Source organism: Oryctolagus cuniculus, chromosome 1 (assembly GCF_051225735.1).
Source record: "Oryctolagus cuniculus isolate XC-2025 breed Fujian yellow rabbit chromosome 1, ASM5122573v1, whole genome shotgun sequence".
In the NCBI taxonomy this organism is placed as follows: domain Eukaryota; kingdom Metazoa; phylum Chordata; class Mammalia; order Lagomorpha; family Leporidae; genus Oryctolagus; species Oryctolagus cuniculus.
This window is the reverse complement of record NC_142867.1, coordinates 230,909,775-230,925,623: the sequence shown is the minus strand read 5'-3', so window position 1 is coordinate 230,925,623 and position 15,849 is coordinate 230,909,775. Positions and strand designations below refer to the sequence as shown.

Below are 15,849 nucleotides of genomic sequence, written 5' to 3'. Positions count from 1 at the left end.
AGCTGCGTGGCGGTGTGCACTCAGGAGGACACGACTTACTGATAGGACTTCCTGCTTGGGTTTCTCGGCTTGAAGGGGCCAACGTCCCACAGCAGCCCCAGGGCTGGGATTAATCATTCTGTCTGCAATCTTATGGGCCAGCCCTGACTCTACTCCTGCTTGTGTACACAGCAAGCATTACTGGGGAGCCTACTGTATACAGGCCCGTGCCTGATCTATGTCCTATGCAACTCACCCAGATGCCAGCATTCAGAGGTCAGGCACGGACAGGCTAATGGGCTGCCCTACCCAGCCAATAACCAACTGTCCCTCCCTGGAAGTCCTCCAAGGTCCAGCCAAGTGGCAGATCTGCTCTCATACATATGACCTCCTGCTGCCCAGGTTTCCCAGTGCAACCTCCAACCCCCGGGACAGATCCCAGAGAGCCAGCCCCTAGGGCCTGTGTGCCAGCCTTACTTCTCCAGTCCCACTTCCCAATTCCACCCCTGGGTCCCCTGATTAACAGGCCGTCCGTCACACTGGCCAGACAGTGGGGTCGTGGGAGCTGGCAAGGCCAGGCTGTATCACTGGCTTCAGGGTCTTGGGAAGGTCACTGGTACCACCTCTCAGAAAACTCAGCTTCTTCCTCTGCAAAAGGAAGGTGGTAAAAGCACTGATTTTGGGGGCTGTCAGGTCAGCCCCTCCTGTGCCTCCAGCTGCCTCTACCCGGTGAGCCCATGAGGTCGCAGCAGTCCCAGCTCGAGTGACAAGTGAAAGGAAAGGAAGTGGCTCTTTTAGGGCGACGTTTCGATGGTACACTCATTGCCGGAAATCAACAGCGAAAGAAGGAAGCTGATCAGCACAACGAATTCCAACAACACAACAACACACGTACACTGGGCTGGGCCCCGAGAACAGTCAGTCATCGGCATGAGGGAGGGCAGTCAGCAGAGGGAGGCAGAGCTGCAGACAGAACTGCAGGGCAGACGGTGCTCCGCCTGCAGACAGGTGCGCCAGGAACACACACAAGGCTGGCGCCCACCTGCTGGATAAAGGGTGAAGATGATGAGCTTGGCCCTGTTCACGACCCAACGCTTGGCGCCAACCAAGTGTTGGCTCTGATCTCAGAGGAGGACAGGCAGGCTCCCCAAGAACAGCACCCCCACTCGTGCCCTTGGCAACCTCATGTGGAAACCCACATGGAGGTGTCACCTCCTCCCTCCCAGACACCTGGTTTGCAGTTGCCATTCCTATTTCCTGTCCACCTTCTGTGCTGGACAGTGGCCACCGGTAACCAGGGAAACAGCTCTGGTCCCAGCCCTTAGGAGACACTGGGGAGGTATCTGACAGGGTTGTGTTACTGCTCAGAGCCCCTGTTCTCTGGCGTATGCAATCTCAGCTCCCCTGCAAATCCCTGGTTCTCTCCAGTTAAATGCTCATGGAGGTGAAAGAGCCGGCAGCCAGCCAGCCCCAGGGGAGTGGAGGAGCAGAGGTGGGGGTGGCTGGGATGAGCTGAGGAGCAAGTGGCCCGCAGGCATCCCGGCCGCACCTCTCCCAGATCACTGGCTATACATTCCCTCCCCAACGGGCCCTGCTCTGACCTCCCTGTCTGCTGTACGCCAGCTGCCAAGCGCCAGGCCAAGAGCAGCCAAAGGGAGGCCCGAGAGTCTGCAGAGGTACTGAGAATCCACTGAGCTCACCTTCAAGGGCCTTTTCTCTGAGGAGAAAGCAGAATAAGCCCAAATTTAAAAAGAGGGAAAAGAAACTCCTCTCTTGTTCTGAGTGACAGGTGTTCTCCTTTCCCAGTTGGTGGGGCATGGACGCTGGAGCCGGACGCTGAGGCTGGAACCTCGTCCTGCGCCTGCCTGGGGGCCCTGTGCCAATCATTCCACATGTGTGCCTGTAAAGGAGACCAAGGTCGGCCCCTGCCTCAGTGGGGAGCTACCAGGACAAAATGGGTTGACAGATGTGACGTGTTTAGGGCTGGCCTGCTCCCTTGTTTCATTCGGGCAGACGCATAAGGAAGAAGAGTTGACTCACAAGGCCTGGAAGGGGGCTGGGTGAAGGAGCTCAGGCCTTGGATCGGGTCCGGAGTGGCTGTTCCCTTCCAGGCTTCCGAGGCCCCATCAACAGCAGTGAGGACTCGGCCAGCCTGAGCCACACTTACAAAGCCAAACACAGCTGCGCTGGGTATCGCTCGGACCTGGCGCTGCCCCACCGTCCCGCCAGTAGACAGCATCCTCCGGAGAACAGTCAGTGGCTTCACTGTTGGGCCCTGCCCTGTCCCCAAGTGGATCACATGGCAGCAGGACCCTCGGCCAACCCCCTCCGGGATGACTCACCCCCTCGGCCCTCACTGACCTCTTCAGGGGTCCCTGAGGGTCCCCACGTTGCTGCCTGCAAGGTCTGCGCTTCCCGGCAAGATTAAGTCCCAGCCCCCAGGTGTTCCCACAGCTCTCAGCTCTCCCACCCACGGCTGCGGCACCTCAGGGACGGCAAACTCACTTCAAAAAGCCTCCCTGCTTAGCCAGAGCTGGAATCCCAGGGCTGACGGCAATGCCGGAGGCCCGAGGCTTCCAGATGTGCCTGACCTCCGCTGCCACAGCCCAGGACGTAAACACAGGCGCAGGCCACGCTGGCGGGCAGCGGGCCCTGCTGCCTGTCGGACTCCCTTCCCCGCTGGGCGGTGGCCCCGAGGGACCCCCAACAACGCAAGCGCTAGCCTGGGCACTGCAGGCTGACAGAGCTCGCTCTGCTCCCCTAGGGCAAGGTCGGTGGAGCTGCAGACTGAAGACACAGGCTCATCTCCGACCACCTCCGACAACACAGCCCCTAAGCGTTTTAAAGGCCCCTGGAGCAGCCCCGTGGCAAACAGAGCCCGGACCCTCAGACCAGCAGGAAGGAGCTGCGGGCCGCTGTTCCCGTCAGCCCCAGGACTCATAAACAGCTCTTGGAAGCCTGGGGCCGTGCGGCTGTGAGCAACCCTGGGCCCGGCCAGGAGGCGGATGCTACTGAGCGATGGAAACAGCAATTACTTCCCTTGTGTCGGGCGCTGTGCCAAGCTCAGGAGGATAAGGAGGTCTGAGATATTTTTAAAGTATTTTTACAGGAGAAAAACTTTCCTACAGACTCAATTATATAACGATCAGGCTCCACCTCAGAGCCGAAATTACCCATGGCCTCAGGAAAAAAAAAATCATTTTTCCCAACACGAGGGTCACAGGTTTCTGCAGAGAAACCCTTAGCTGCGGGGCCAGTGACCGGGCAGCTGCAAACCAGGAGCCCAGACCTTCCGAAGGCAGTGTGCGACTGGCCAAGCAGGGGCCAGGACTCGGGCTGCTGAGCTGGCCGCCAGCCACGACCTGGCAGGTCCAGGAAGACAGACTCAAGGGGCTCCTGACCCCAGCCACGCTGGCGCCCTCACTTCCCCCTCCCAGTGCAATGGGGCTGTCGGTGCCGACGGAATGAGGATACCCAGAGATGTTCCATTCGCTCCCAGGCTTTCGGCTGTTGGCAAAGTGTAGAAGGTCGGAGAAAGCCTGGGGCCTGGGAACTCCCCCAGTGCAGCGACGGCCAGAACCAGAGTCAGACTCAGGAGGATGCACTTACAGCCCAGGTCTTGGTCAGCCTGAAGATGGGCGCGCTCTGCAACGCTGACACCACAGACATGAGAGAATGAAGGTTGTTGAGTTCTAGAAGTTTCTGGGGGAGGAAAAAAAGATATGGAACAGATTATTGTCCTGCTATAAACAACAGAACAAAAACACGCTCAAGTGTTACCAAATGTTGTCATATTTATGAAATTCAATTACACTTAAAAATATCCTGTGTAGGAAATGCAGCGCCAGGCAGCCCCAGACACCAGCTGCTCGTTCTCTGAAACTGTCAAAGGTGAGCCTGCACCTCAGACATGTGCAGCACGTCGCAGGCTGACAGGCCTGGCTGGGGGACAGGAACACGGCTCGGGCTGAGATTCGAGAACACCCTCCATGTTCTTTTTTTAGGTGAATCTGGTCACCGTTCCGGCGGGCGCCTGCGCCAGTAGCAGCCGCGTGGGCCCTCCGAGATCGCCTTAGCACCGCACGCGGGAGCCAAGCGGGTGTGGGCAAGCTCCCTCATCCCTGCAGCCGGGAAGGCAATGCCCCCGCGTCCCAAGGCGCAACCACCCACACCCCTCTGAACCAGACCCCACATCAGTGAGGACAGCTGGGTCCCATTCAGCCTCGGGCTTGTTCCCCACTGTGGCGGGCAGAAGAGAGTGAGTGTGGGAGAACGGAACTGCTCTGCTCCTGGACCGACATGGAGGGAAGCCTGCTAACAGGACTAGGGGCGTGTTCCTCATTGCTGGGAGCTGGAGATGTCTGGGTTGGCAAGCACCTCTGTGGAACCGAGCCCTGATCCCGACCCTCGCTGCCCGCTCCTGAACCTCACAGCTGACACGAGGAAGGCAAGGACGGCCCCTGTGCTACGCCCCATCGCGTGGGTCAGCTGCCTATGCCAGCGCCTGGCCAGCACCGTGGGGGTCTCAGCCTGTCTGCAGCACTCACCTCTCCCTCAGATGCTGCCTCCTCTACCGTGGCCTCCTCGCCACGCCCCCAGACCCAAGAGGGCTGCAGTCCAGCTCTGTGTCCGTCCGCGTGTGGCCTGAATGCGGATGGACCTACTTTTCTCTCGCCTCTCTTGTAAACCCCAGATCTCGTGTTCCCCGAGAGCAGGGACAGTGCTTTCTCCACCCTTGTGCCCCTGCGCAGTGCCGGGCTTGCTGGAACCCCAGCCCACTTTATCTCGTGGCCCAGCCCAGAACAGTTGGATAACAACTGGTATCCTTAGGCCAGTACTGGTGCCAACATTTCAGAGCGGGACGCTTCTTTTCTACCAAGGACCATTTGGATATTCACAACATCATTTGCAGGCCATACAAATCATCAATTTAAACATTAGCCTGCCCATAGATTTACTGAATTTCAAGTCCCACCTGTGACTGCTTTGGCAGGGCCAGACCAAATGATTTCACTGGCATTATACTGCCCAGGGGCCAGATGTGCCCAAGACGTAAACTTGGCCACTGCCCCTCGCACAGGGACAGACCGACGCACCTGGCCCCCCTGTGAGAGGCAGCAGAGCAGGGCCCAAAGGCACAGAAACCTGACTCAGACGCCTGTGCTGCCGAGCAGCTGTGGGGCACCAAGCAAGAACTTCACCTCGCTGCACCGCGCCTTGCCCCTCTGCAGAGGGATGACGACGATGGGGAGGTGAGCCCTGGGTGCGACGGCGGCAGCGAAGCCTCTCCGCCAGCCTGGCTCACAGGGGCCAGGACGGGTGGGCAGGCAGCGAGCCAGGTGAGCAGAGCTGCTGCCCAGGGCCTGGCAGGCCCGGCTGATGGGAGAGGGTGCAGGGAGGACCTGCCTGGACAGGGGGGTGGTCCAAGAAGGCCCTAGGATGGCAGGAGGAGGGGGCTTGGTGGCGCCTAGTGAGAGGCAAGGACAGAACCTATCGGGCTAGGGGGCGAGAGGCTGGGGGTTGGGGGAGGCAGGAACATCTAGCCCAGGCCTTAAACTCAGGATGGCCCAGGTGGGTGGGCTCTATAGGGTGCACAACTCTATAGGGTGCACTTGCACCCTACAGAAAATCCATCAACGCCCACCCAAGCTAAACCTAAAATAAGAGAAGGAATACGTTCCCAGGGCAGCTGCTGACCACTGGTGAGGAGAATGCTGACCCGATGAGGGGTACGGTAGGGGGCAGCCAGGTAGGTCCTATAGCTGGCTGTGGAGGTCAGGTCATGGCCCCGCTTGAGCCGGCTCCACAGGCCCAGAGCAAAGCGACCATGAAAACACTAAGGAGACATACATTTGAGACAAAAATAAATAAATAAGGGAAAAGTAGAAAAAATAACAAAACAGCTTACCTTGGCTATTTTCACAAAATGGCTCAGGATTTCTGCCCTTATTTTTAAAGTCTGTGCTGTTAGAATTTCTCGTACAACCCAAAAACTGACCTGTGGATTCAAATACACACACATACACACACACACAAACACACCAGAGAAGCTGTTAGATGCCGTAGCGCCTGTGGCACCCTCGCCCACCGCCTGTGGGGCTTCCAAGAGGTCAGGGAGGCAGCTGGGGGCACAGCCCAGTGTGGCATGAGGTTGACAGCCCCCCACAGCACGCGACCCCGCACCGGGCCCTGTGCTCCTGGCAGCCCCCTCCAACACCCCCCGTGCTGCTGAGAGAAGCAGGTGCTGACATCACCACCCAGAGCAGCACGGCTCAGAGGGACCTCAGTTGTGGGGAGACAGTGAATGATGGATGGACAGATGGACGGATGGCCAGACATGGGGATGTGCCTGCTGGCAGGACCACCCATGAGGTCCACAGCGCCAGCCACGCCCAAGACAGGAAGGAGTCTGACTGATCACTTAAGTGACGCAATGCATCTTTCAAAGTCCCAAGGAGCAGTACAGGTCAAGGAACTGGGTCATCTGGAGATAGCAGGTGCCACAAGGGGCTGCCGGCTCAGGTTCAAGGCTTGGTCATGTTCCACCTCTGAAGCCCTGGGCCGCGGCTGGGAGCCAGAGAGTCGTGCACCTGTGAAGGACGGGACCGGGCCAGGACGGGACGTGAAGCCGTCGGCCAGTTCCCTGCTTTCACTCCAGTGCAACGCTGACAGCACAGCAGGGAAGAGCGGAGAGCCCGGCCAAGGGCAGAAGGAAGGACGGTGCCCGCAGCCCCGAAGCTTTCCAAAGAAAAAAGTAGTCAGGGATGCACCAGGGCTAAGGAGCCAGCCCACTGCTGCAGCGAAATGGACTCATTCCACGTCTCGGAGGGACAGGAAGGGGAAGCCCAGGGCGAGCGCCTCGCTTTCTGTACCAGCAGGCGCACTACACAAGTGTTGTCTCGGCACAACCATCTGTGATTTTCTCCAGGGCACCATCGGGTTTCCATCATTGTTTCCACGGAAGTGCCTATGAGGAAGCTCAGGCTGAAACGACAGCTGGCTAGCTGGGGAAGAAGCTGCTCTGGAGACAAATGGGGTGCCCCGGAAACACCGTATTTCAAGGCAGCCTCGTCTTTAGGCCACATCTTCCCCCGGCTGGGAGATTCCTGCGTGGCGCTGGAACACGGCAGAGCTAACTCTGGGTCAGTAGCATCCAGTGTGTGGGACAGCTCTGAAGCCACGGCATGGTTCAATGGAGCCCTGCAAACCTACCACAACTTGCCTGGTGTGGGGGTGACAAGGCGAGAGGGGGAGTCCCCCAGAAGTCCCTGCAATCTAGCCACAGAAGGAGCGCCCAGAAGAGAACTGGAACATGGGGTGCCGATGCCAGAGGAGGCTCTGAGAGGGAGGTGAGCCTTGGAAGATGGGAGGACTTGCAGCAGGTGAGGCAGGAGCGCGGCGCGCCTGCGTTTACCAGGACCACGGCAGCTGCGTGGGCCGGCAGGACAGGTGCTGCACTTCTGGGCGTGAGGATGACAAGGAAGGAAGAAGCTGCAGAGGGCGGGGACCAGGCTGGGGCAGGGGGAGAGGCTAGGACGCCATCCTACAGGGGTAGCCTCGGAGGCGTCCGAGCAGATGGATGGCTGGGTGGACGCTGGTTACAAAGCTGACGTGACAGCCTCGGTGACCAACCCCGAGCCCCAGGCATGCAGCAAAGGGGCAGGTCAGATGGAGAAAGCACCATTTTAAATAGTTTTTAGTTCTCCAACTACAAGATGTCACACACGTTTACTGCAGAAAATGAGGGAAACAGGCAAGCACAGAAGACCAAAAACCCATGTCCACACAGGCCACCAGGAGAGGCACCCTTCTCGTGGATTCTGTCTTTGTCAACTGCCGGGACACATTAATCACCTGTCACAAGGACTTCCGTAAGTGCACGAATGTTCTACAGCCCGTTTTCGCAGCTGGGGATGCGTTGGTACCTCCTTCACCCTGGCTGCCAGGCGACTTACCTTTGATAGGCTGCTGTGAACAAACAACGCCCTGGCGTGGTGAGTATCTTTGTGCATATGTCTTTGCACACTTTTCACTGGCCCCCCAAGAGCAGATTTCTGTTATGGTGGGTTGAATGAAAGTGAACTTTGCTTCAAAAGTGTACACCAAAACATGGCCTTCGACAGGTGCCTGCTAGCCCACCCATAGGTGTAAGCAGATCCATGTTCCCACACACAGGCCCTAACCAGTCATTGCCTTTTTTTTTTTTTTTTTTTTTAACTAATCCAGTGGACAAAAATGCTATCTAACTGTTTCTACTTTGTACTCTTTCATGACTATGAAGGTTAACCTGTGAGTGTGAGTGTGTGTGTGTGTGAGTGTGTGTGTTTCTCAGTTAACCTTACTGTTCCAAACACTGACAAGAGTTGCCTTGTGAGTCGCCGCACGGTCCTTCACCCATCTTCCTACTGAGACGTCTTTTCTCTTACTGTTGCTGGTTGATAAAAGCTCTCTGTAGGGGCAGGCGTTAAGGTGCAGAGGTTAAGGACCCTTGCTTGGGACACACACATTCCATGAGTGCCAGCTGAGCCCCAGCTACCCCAACTTCTGATCCAGCTCCCTGCCAACGTCCTGGAAGCGCAGAGGATGACAACCCAAGCACGTGGGCCCCTGCCACCCATGTGGGAGACCTGGATGCAGTGCCACGCTCCCAGCCCTGGTTTTGCTATTATTTGGGGAGTGAATCAGAGGATGGAAGATCTCTCTCTCTCTTTTCCTTTCAAATAGATAAATAATTGTTAAAGAGCTGTTTGCGGGGCCGGCACTGTGGCATAGTGGGTTAAGCTGCTGCCTACAGTGCCAGCATCCCATATGGGTACCAGTTTGAGACCCAGCTGCTCCACTTCCGATCCAGCTCTCTGCTATGGCTTAGGAAAGCAGCAGAAGATGGCCCAAATCCTTGGGCCCCTGCACCCGCATAAGAGACCTGGAAGAAGCTCCTGGCTCCTGGCTTCAGATCAGCACAGCTCTGGCTGTTGCAGCCAACTGGGGAGTGAACCAGTGGATGGAAGACCTCTCTCTCTCTCTCTCTCTCTCTCTCTCTCTAACTCTGCCTTTCAAATAAATAAATATTTTTTTAAAAAAGCTGTTTGTGTATTATTAAAAAAGATTTATTTATTTATTCGAAAGGCAGAGCTACAGAGAGTCTAAAATCCATGTCTAGGTTTGTTTATCCTCATGCACACACACATGATTATGTTTTCATTGTTCCAGGACCACTTGCTGAAAATGGCATCCTTCTGTCCACAGAATGGCTTCACACCATTATCAAAGATCAGTGGACTGTACCTGTGTGGGTCCCCTCTGTCCCACTGGCCCAGGTGTCCACTCTTTTACCAATGGACAGTAGCTTGACAGAAAGTCCTGAAATCAGGTAGACTGAGTTTTCCAGCTGTGTTCTTCTTTTTCAGCATCGTTGGTTAAGCTAGATCTTTAGTCTTCCCACACAAATTTGACAATTATTTCTTAGGCATTTACAAAACAGTGTTCTAGGAGGTTGGCTGGGATTACCTGAATCTACAGATCAAGTTGGGAAGAAGTGACACCTTAACAATATTGTGTCTTCCAACCCATCAAGATGGACTCTGTCCATTTGTTTAGATCTACTTGGATATCCTCCATCAGTGTTTTGTAGATGTACCTATTTTGTCAGGTGTATTCATAAGTATGTCTTATTTTGTGGTACTATTATAAATGGCGCTATTGTTAAATATCAAATCCCAGCTCTTTGTTGCTGGTTTATAGGAAAGCAATTGGCTTTTGTGTATTGACCTTGGGTCCTGCAAAATTATACTCACTCACTAGTCCAGGGTTTTCCTTCATAGATTTCCTATACTTCATGTCATCTGTGGATAAAGATGATTGCTTTTATCCTTTCCAACGTGTACCTCTTTTACTTTTCTGCAGTAGCCAGGACGGCTTATCCTACCTTTTCCTAGACTTTAGTTCTTTCGCATTTCCCTCTCCCCTCACCCGTAGCTTCTCCTGGTCTACTGGACGCGACTACTCAGAATCTCAATGTCCCCAAGGCTCTGGGCCCTTGAAAGAAGAGGGAACATTCAACCTCCTCCCAGGAGTCCTCCTCCCGTGTTCTCAGCTCCTCCCTGGAGCCACCGCTGCAGGAACCCTAACACCTGCTCTCACCCCCGCAGGAACCCTAACACCTGCTCTCACCCCCACAGGAACCCTAACACCTGCTCCCTCCCCCGCAGGAACCCTAACACCTGCTCCCTCCCCCGCAGGAACCCTAAAACCGGCTCTCACCCTTGCAAGAACCCTAACACCCGCTCCCACCCCCGCAGGAACCCTAACACCTGCTCCCTCCCCTGCAGGAACCCTAACACCTGCTCTCACCCCTGCAGGAACCCTAACACCTGCTCTCACCCCCCCCGCAGGAACCCTAACACCTGCTCCCTCCCCTGCAGGAACCCACCACCTGCTCCCTCCCCTGCAGGAACCCTAACACCTGCTCCCACCCCCGCAGGAACCCTAACACCTGCTCTCACCCCTGCAAGAACCCTAACACCTGCTCCCACCCCTACAGGAACCCTAACACCTACTCCCTCCCCTGCAGGAACCCTAACACCTGCTCTCACCCCTGCAGGAACCCTAACACCTGCTCCCTCCCCTGCAGGAACCCTAACACCTGCTCCCACCCCCACAGGAACCCTAACACCTGCTCCCACCCCTACAGGAACCCTAACACCTACTCCCTCCCCTGCAGGAACCCTAACACCTGCTCCCTCCCCTGCAGGAACCCTAACACCCGCTCCCACCCCCACAGGAACCCTAAAACCTGCTCTCACCCCCGCAGGAACCCTAAAACCTGCTCTCACCCCTGCAAGAACCCTAACACCTGCTCCCACCCCCGCAGGAACCCTAACACCTGCTCTCACCCCTGCAGGAACCCTAACACCTGCTCTCACCCCTGCAGGAACCCTAACACCCGCTCCCACCCCCGCAGGAACCCTAACACCTGCTCTCACCCCTGCAGGAACCCTAACACCTGCTCCCTCCCCCGCAGGAACCCTAACACCTGCTCCCACCCCCGCAGGAACCCTAACACCTGCTCCCACCCCTGCAGGAACCCTAACACCTGCTCTTACCCCCACAGGAACCCACCACCTGCTCCCACCCCTGTAGGAACCCTAACACCTGCTCCCTCCCCTGCAGGAACCCTAACACCTGCTCCCACCCCTGCCTCCCACTTCCTCCCTCAACCTGCAACTCTCCAGGAAACGGCTCCCTTGCTGCTGGGTTCAGAGCACTCCTCTCTGGCCTGCCTCAGCTGACCCCCTCTGCAGATTCCCCTCCTTTGTGCCACCCTCCCCCGGTTCCTCCGGGCCCCCAGCCCACGACCCTCCTCTACCTCCAGTCTTCTCCCAGCCCTCAGATGTCAGCAACCCTCAGGTTCTCTCTGGTGCCACCATTCCTCCCAATTCCCTCTTCATTTTTCCCAAAATTTCCACACCTTCAGGACAGCCGCACTTCAGCCGGAGCCCTTCTCTCAGCCCAGGGCTCCCACTCCTCGACACCACTTTTTAAGCTAATGTGAGTGAATTATTTACTACACGTCAAGCACTAGGCTAAACCCTTAACATCCACAGTTCTCATTTAATCTCCGGACACCACTGGACGTGATCCTTCCTGTTTCGTAAGAGAGGAAGAGGAGGCTCAGCCAGGCCAACAGCCAACCCCAGATCTACAGCTACTAAGTTACAGGGCCACGACTCCAAGCAGGTCTGCTTGATTCCGTGAGACTGCAGCAGCTGCACAGACTCCAGGGTGCCGTGAGCCTCTAAAATTAAAGGCAGACTTAGGTACCCTGCATTCCTCCGGGGGAAGTTCATATGTGACGCTGTCAAGATTCTCAAAAGAACCCATGCCCCATGAAAGACAGAACTTGTGTACCGTGCCGTGAACAGACCCGGCACACCAGGACTTGCCATGCCCGTCTATCTTAGCCTCTAGGTGAGCAAATCCCAAGGGGCTCAGACCCCATGGAGAGTCAGGGAGTCCCCAGCAGAGACGAGGACACTGGCCACTGGGTTTCTGGTTTGGCTACAAGGAGCCTTGAGCTTCCCGGCAACCTCTTTCCAATCAGCCGATCCTCACATTTTACTCCCCAACCAAAACATGTGGGTAAGAACTCCGCGCCAGACCCCACTGAAGGCCTGGGGTGGGCCATCTCACTGCCCCCTCGTGACACCGTGCACGCGGCATGAGCCCGGGGTGTGCCATCTCACTGCCTCCTCGTGACACCGTGCACGAGGCATGAACCCTGTGGTGTGCCACCTCACTGCCCCCTCGTGACACCGTGCACGAGGCATGAGCCCTGTGGTGTGCCACCTCACTGCCCCCTCGTGACACCATGCACGCGGCATGAGCCCTGGGGTGTGCCACCTCACTGCCCCCTCGTGACACCATGCACGAGGCATGAACCCTGTGGTGTGCCACCTCACTGCCCCCTCGTGACACCGTGCACGAGGCATGAGCCCTGTGGTGTGCCACCTCACTGCCCCCTCGTGACACCGTGCACGAGGCATGAGGCCTGTGGTGGGCCACCTCACTGCCCCCTCGTGACACCGTGCACGAGGCATGAGGCCTGTGGTGGGCCACCTCACTGCCCCCTCGTGACACCATGCACGAGCCATGAGGCATGATGCTGCTGCTCTCGGCTACAAACCTGGAGACTGAAGCTCCAAGACAGGTGACGCCCTCCCCTTTCTCAGGGGTCTGACAAGGGGGTCTCGCTCTCACCCACCACGGAATGTCTGCAGGAAAGCAGCCCCAGGGGCCTATCAGGCTGGCCTCTGGCCATTCTCTGTCCACGGCTCCCAGGGGGACGCACAGGAGCCGCTGGCTCTGAATGGCTGATGGGCAGCAGAGAGACCGCAGCCCAGAGCGCTCCCTTTGGAGACACGCGTCTGCACTTCCGGCTCATCTCACCACTTGGTCTGAGCCGGACACGATGCGACTGTTCGCAGAACAAGCCGCAAGCTCTTCGCCAAGCTGACCTGGCATCCGAGTGCACAGCCGATTGCATCAGGGCCCCCTGGGGTTGGTCAGAGGTGGGGCCGAGCTGGTTCCCGGTCACATAGTTCTGTGGGTGAAACTACGCGTCCCCTGATAGTTTGTGCACATCTGCTTTTTTTAAAAAGCCTAACCTCAGTTGAAAAGAAAAAGATTTTCAACAGGAAGGGGGGAAAAGCAGCAAAAGGCCTTGGAACTTCACTTTTCCAAACCAACAGTGTGTAGCCCCTAGCCCCGAGGCCCCGAGGCCCGGAGGCCCTTCTAGACCCCCACATCTCTCATCACACAACGCCACACTGGTCTGCAGTCCCCAGGCGGGGGCCTCGTTGTGCTGGGTGGCAGGTCGAGGCTGGAGAGGCCCACAGAGGCCTGCGAGAGTTGAGCAACAGTGATGCAAGGGACCAGGCATTTCCGAGAGGGCAGGCCCAGCTGTGGGGGAGCCCCAGCGGGGACGCAGGCCTGGTCACCCGGGAGCCAGTCACGTGCATTATGCAACCTCCAGGCTAATGTCCTCGTGTGGAACCACAGAAGTGAGAGAGGGGAGGAGAAACCGGCAGCACCACGTGGCACCTGGTGGATGCCCAGGGAGCTGGGCAGGGTGCCTCCTATGGAAGAAATCAGGAGCCCCTCCCCCACCCCCAAGCGGGTCCAAGTCTCCAGTCACTATCATTCATGTCAACAGGACAAGGATCCTCCAGCCTGGAGCACCAGGGGGCCAGTGACCAAACCCTCAGGATTCAAAGAAGCTGATCCAAGAAGCACAGAGTCTGTTTCAACAGTGATTCCAATCGGGATGCAAAATACATCGGGGGCGTCTAAGCAGGAGGTGGGCGTGGGCTGGGGAAGACTGCACGTGGCTCACCCCTGACACAGGGTGAGCGGAGGTGCTGAGTGGGGGACACAGTGGCGCGTGAGACAGGCACTCGTGCAGCTCCTGGACTGGCAAGGGAGGCAGGGACCACATGGCGAGGAAGCGAGGATGTATGAGCTGCGTGTGGCACGGAGACCTCCCCCAGGCAGGGGCTCCCGGGGAGGCCCCCCGAGGACATTCGGGCTGAGATCTGATTGGGAGCTGAGCGGGGAGGAAGAATCCTGGGCTGAGAAGACAGAATGTGCAGGGGCCTGGGAGAGAATCGGTGCCGGCGGCGAAAGAACGAAGGCCGAGACGGCGGAGCTGGAGTGGGAGCAGAAGCACAGGATGTGGGTGGCCCAGACCCACCACGCGGGCTTCACCGAGCACAGACCCGCCACGCGGGCTTCACAGAGCACAGACCCGCCACGCGGGCTTCACAGAGCACAGACCCACCACGCGGGCTTCACTGAGCACAGACCCGCCACGCGGGCTTCACCGAGCACCTGGCTACGCCCACGGAAGAGGAAGCTCCTCCAGCAACACAAACACAGAAAAGCACACCCGATCCACCCGCTTGGTGAAACAAGGAGATGGAGGTGGCGCACCCCAGAAGCGAGGTTTGGGCCCAGGACCACACGCCTCGGAGTGGACCGCGGCAGGGCTCCCACCAGGACAGGGGACAACAGACTGCTAGTCCCACCGACACAGGCAAGGGGTGTTGCTTACCTGGTTAAACCTCCGGGTAAAGGCCACGACATTGGGGGCGAGGCTATGTTTCTCCTTCTTACTCCATCCACAGCTGGCCAGTTCCTAGGAAGCACAGACTCCATTTCAACAGCGATTCCAATCAGGATGCAGAATACGCCGGGGGCATCTGAGTGGCAGGTGGGCACGGGCTGGGGAAGGACTGAGGCCTTGGCCCTCCCAGGAGAGGAGTCTGCTCCTGCTCTCCAGAGGAAAGGGGGTGTGAAGGTGCAGGTGCGCCCTGGACCAAGGGTGGGGAAAACGTGGAAACTCCTGACCGCGGGCTGAGTCACATTTCCCAGATGTCTCTGCCGAAATATTCTTAGTCCCCACAATGCCACTCTGCCAGCCTCTCTGGGCCCGGAAGTCCTTGCTCACAGGCAGGCTGTCCGAGGGCCATGAGTGCCTGAACCAGCGCGACTCATCCCCTTCGGATGTGACTCCAGAGCGTGGGGCTAACCTCCATGAAACCTAGCTCATGACCACACGACCTCCTCCCTTCCTGGAGTCCAAGCCCTCTGCAACCACAGGCGCCTGGAGTCATCTTGCATTCCTGCCTGACTCCAGGAATCAGGACGCCCCTCTCTCATATGCCCGAAAGGCAGCAGAAGGCAAGGTTCCTTTAACACCCTGTTCCTGAGCCCGCCCCTCCTCCAGCAAGTTTAGCATCATGGTCTGAAGAGTCACATGACCTAAACTGTACCTGTCAGGGAAGCTGGCTCCCGCCCCAGGGACGCAAGCTGCAGAAACAGGAGCAGCCCAGTGGGATTACACGGGATGCATGAATGCGCCGAGAAAAAGCCGTGCTCAGAGGCCCAGCTCCTTGGCCAGGGACAGGAGAATGCAGGAGAGGCAGTAGATTCCAGACTCCTCTCCCCCAGAGGGAGAAGACCTCCTTTCATCTCTCACCAGGCTTTCTTTGTGACACACCTGACACTTCTCTAAGATCTTTAGCGAGAGTCAGCTGCCAGGGATCCAACAGGCAGGGGGCGCGAGGGGTGGGTGGCGGGTGTAGTAAGTATGGACGATGACAAGAACTGTTGGCTGGGCAGTGAAGTCTGAAGTGCCGGGCTGTCCAGTGCATCTCAGGACCCAGTGTGGGACCCAGTGTGAGACCCAGACAGAGGGCAAAGGGCAGCCCTGGCTCCAGGGTCAAACGAGCTGGACGTGGGTGCGCATGCCGGAGCTCACCAATGCAGCTGCTCTCCCTGGCGGCCTGCTCGTGCCCAGGCCATCGCCGACCT

At 57.6% G+C, this 15,849-nt stretch overlaps 1 protein-coding gene across 24 annotated transcripts in view; it reads right to left on the bottom strand.

Moving 5' to 3' along the window:
- Positions 1–15,849, bottom strand: part of RALGPS1 (Ral GEF with PH domain and SH3 binding motif 1) — a 264,237-nt gene that overhangs the window by 145,934 nt on the left and 102,454 nt on the right. For 21 of the 24 annotated variants that reach the window (XR_016225247.1, XR_016225248.1, XM_017350051.4 and 18 more), the window contains 3 exons: positions 14,588–14,671; positions 5,888–5,977; positions 3,589–3,681 (listed from right to left, as the gene is read on the bottom strand). Coding sequence is in view for 22 of the 24 variants with exons in the window: in XM_017350051.4 (XP_017205540.2) it covers positions 3,589–3,681; positions 5,888–5,977; positions 14,588–14,671 (267 nt within the window). In the remaining 2 variants the exon portion in view is untranslated. The remainder of the gene's footprint in view (positions 1–3,588; positions 3,682–5,887; positions 5,978–14,587; positions 14,672–15,849) is intronic. The other 3 variants (XM_089320171.1, XM_089320146.1, XM_089320127.1) reach the window with 1 other exon arrangement.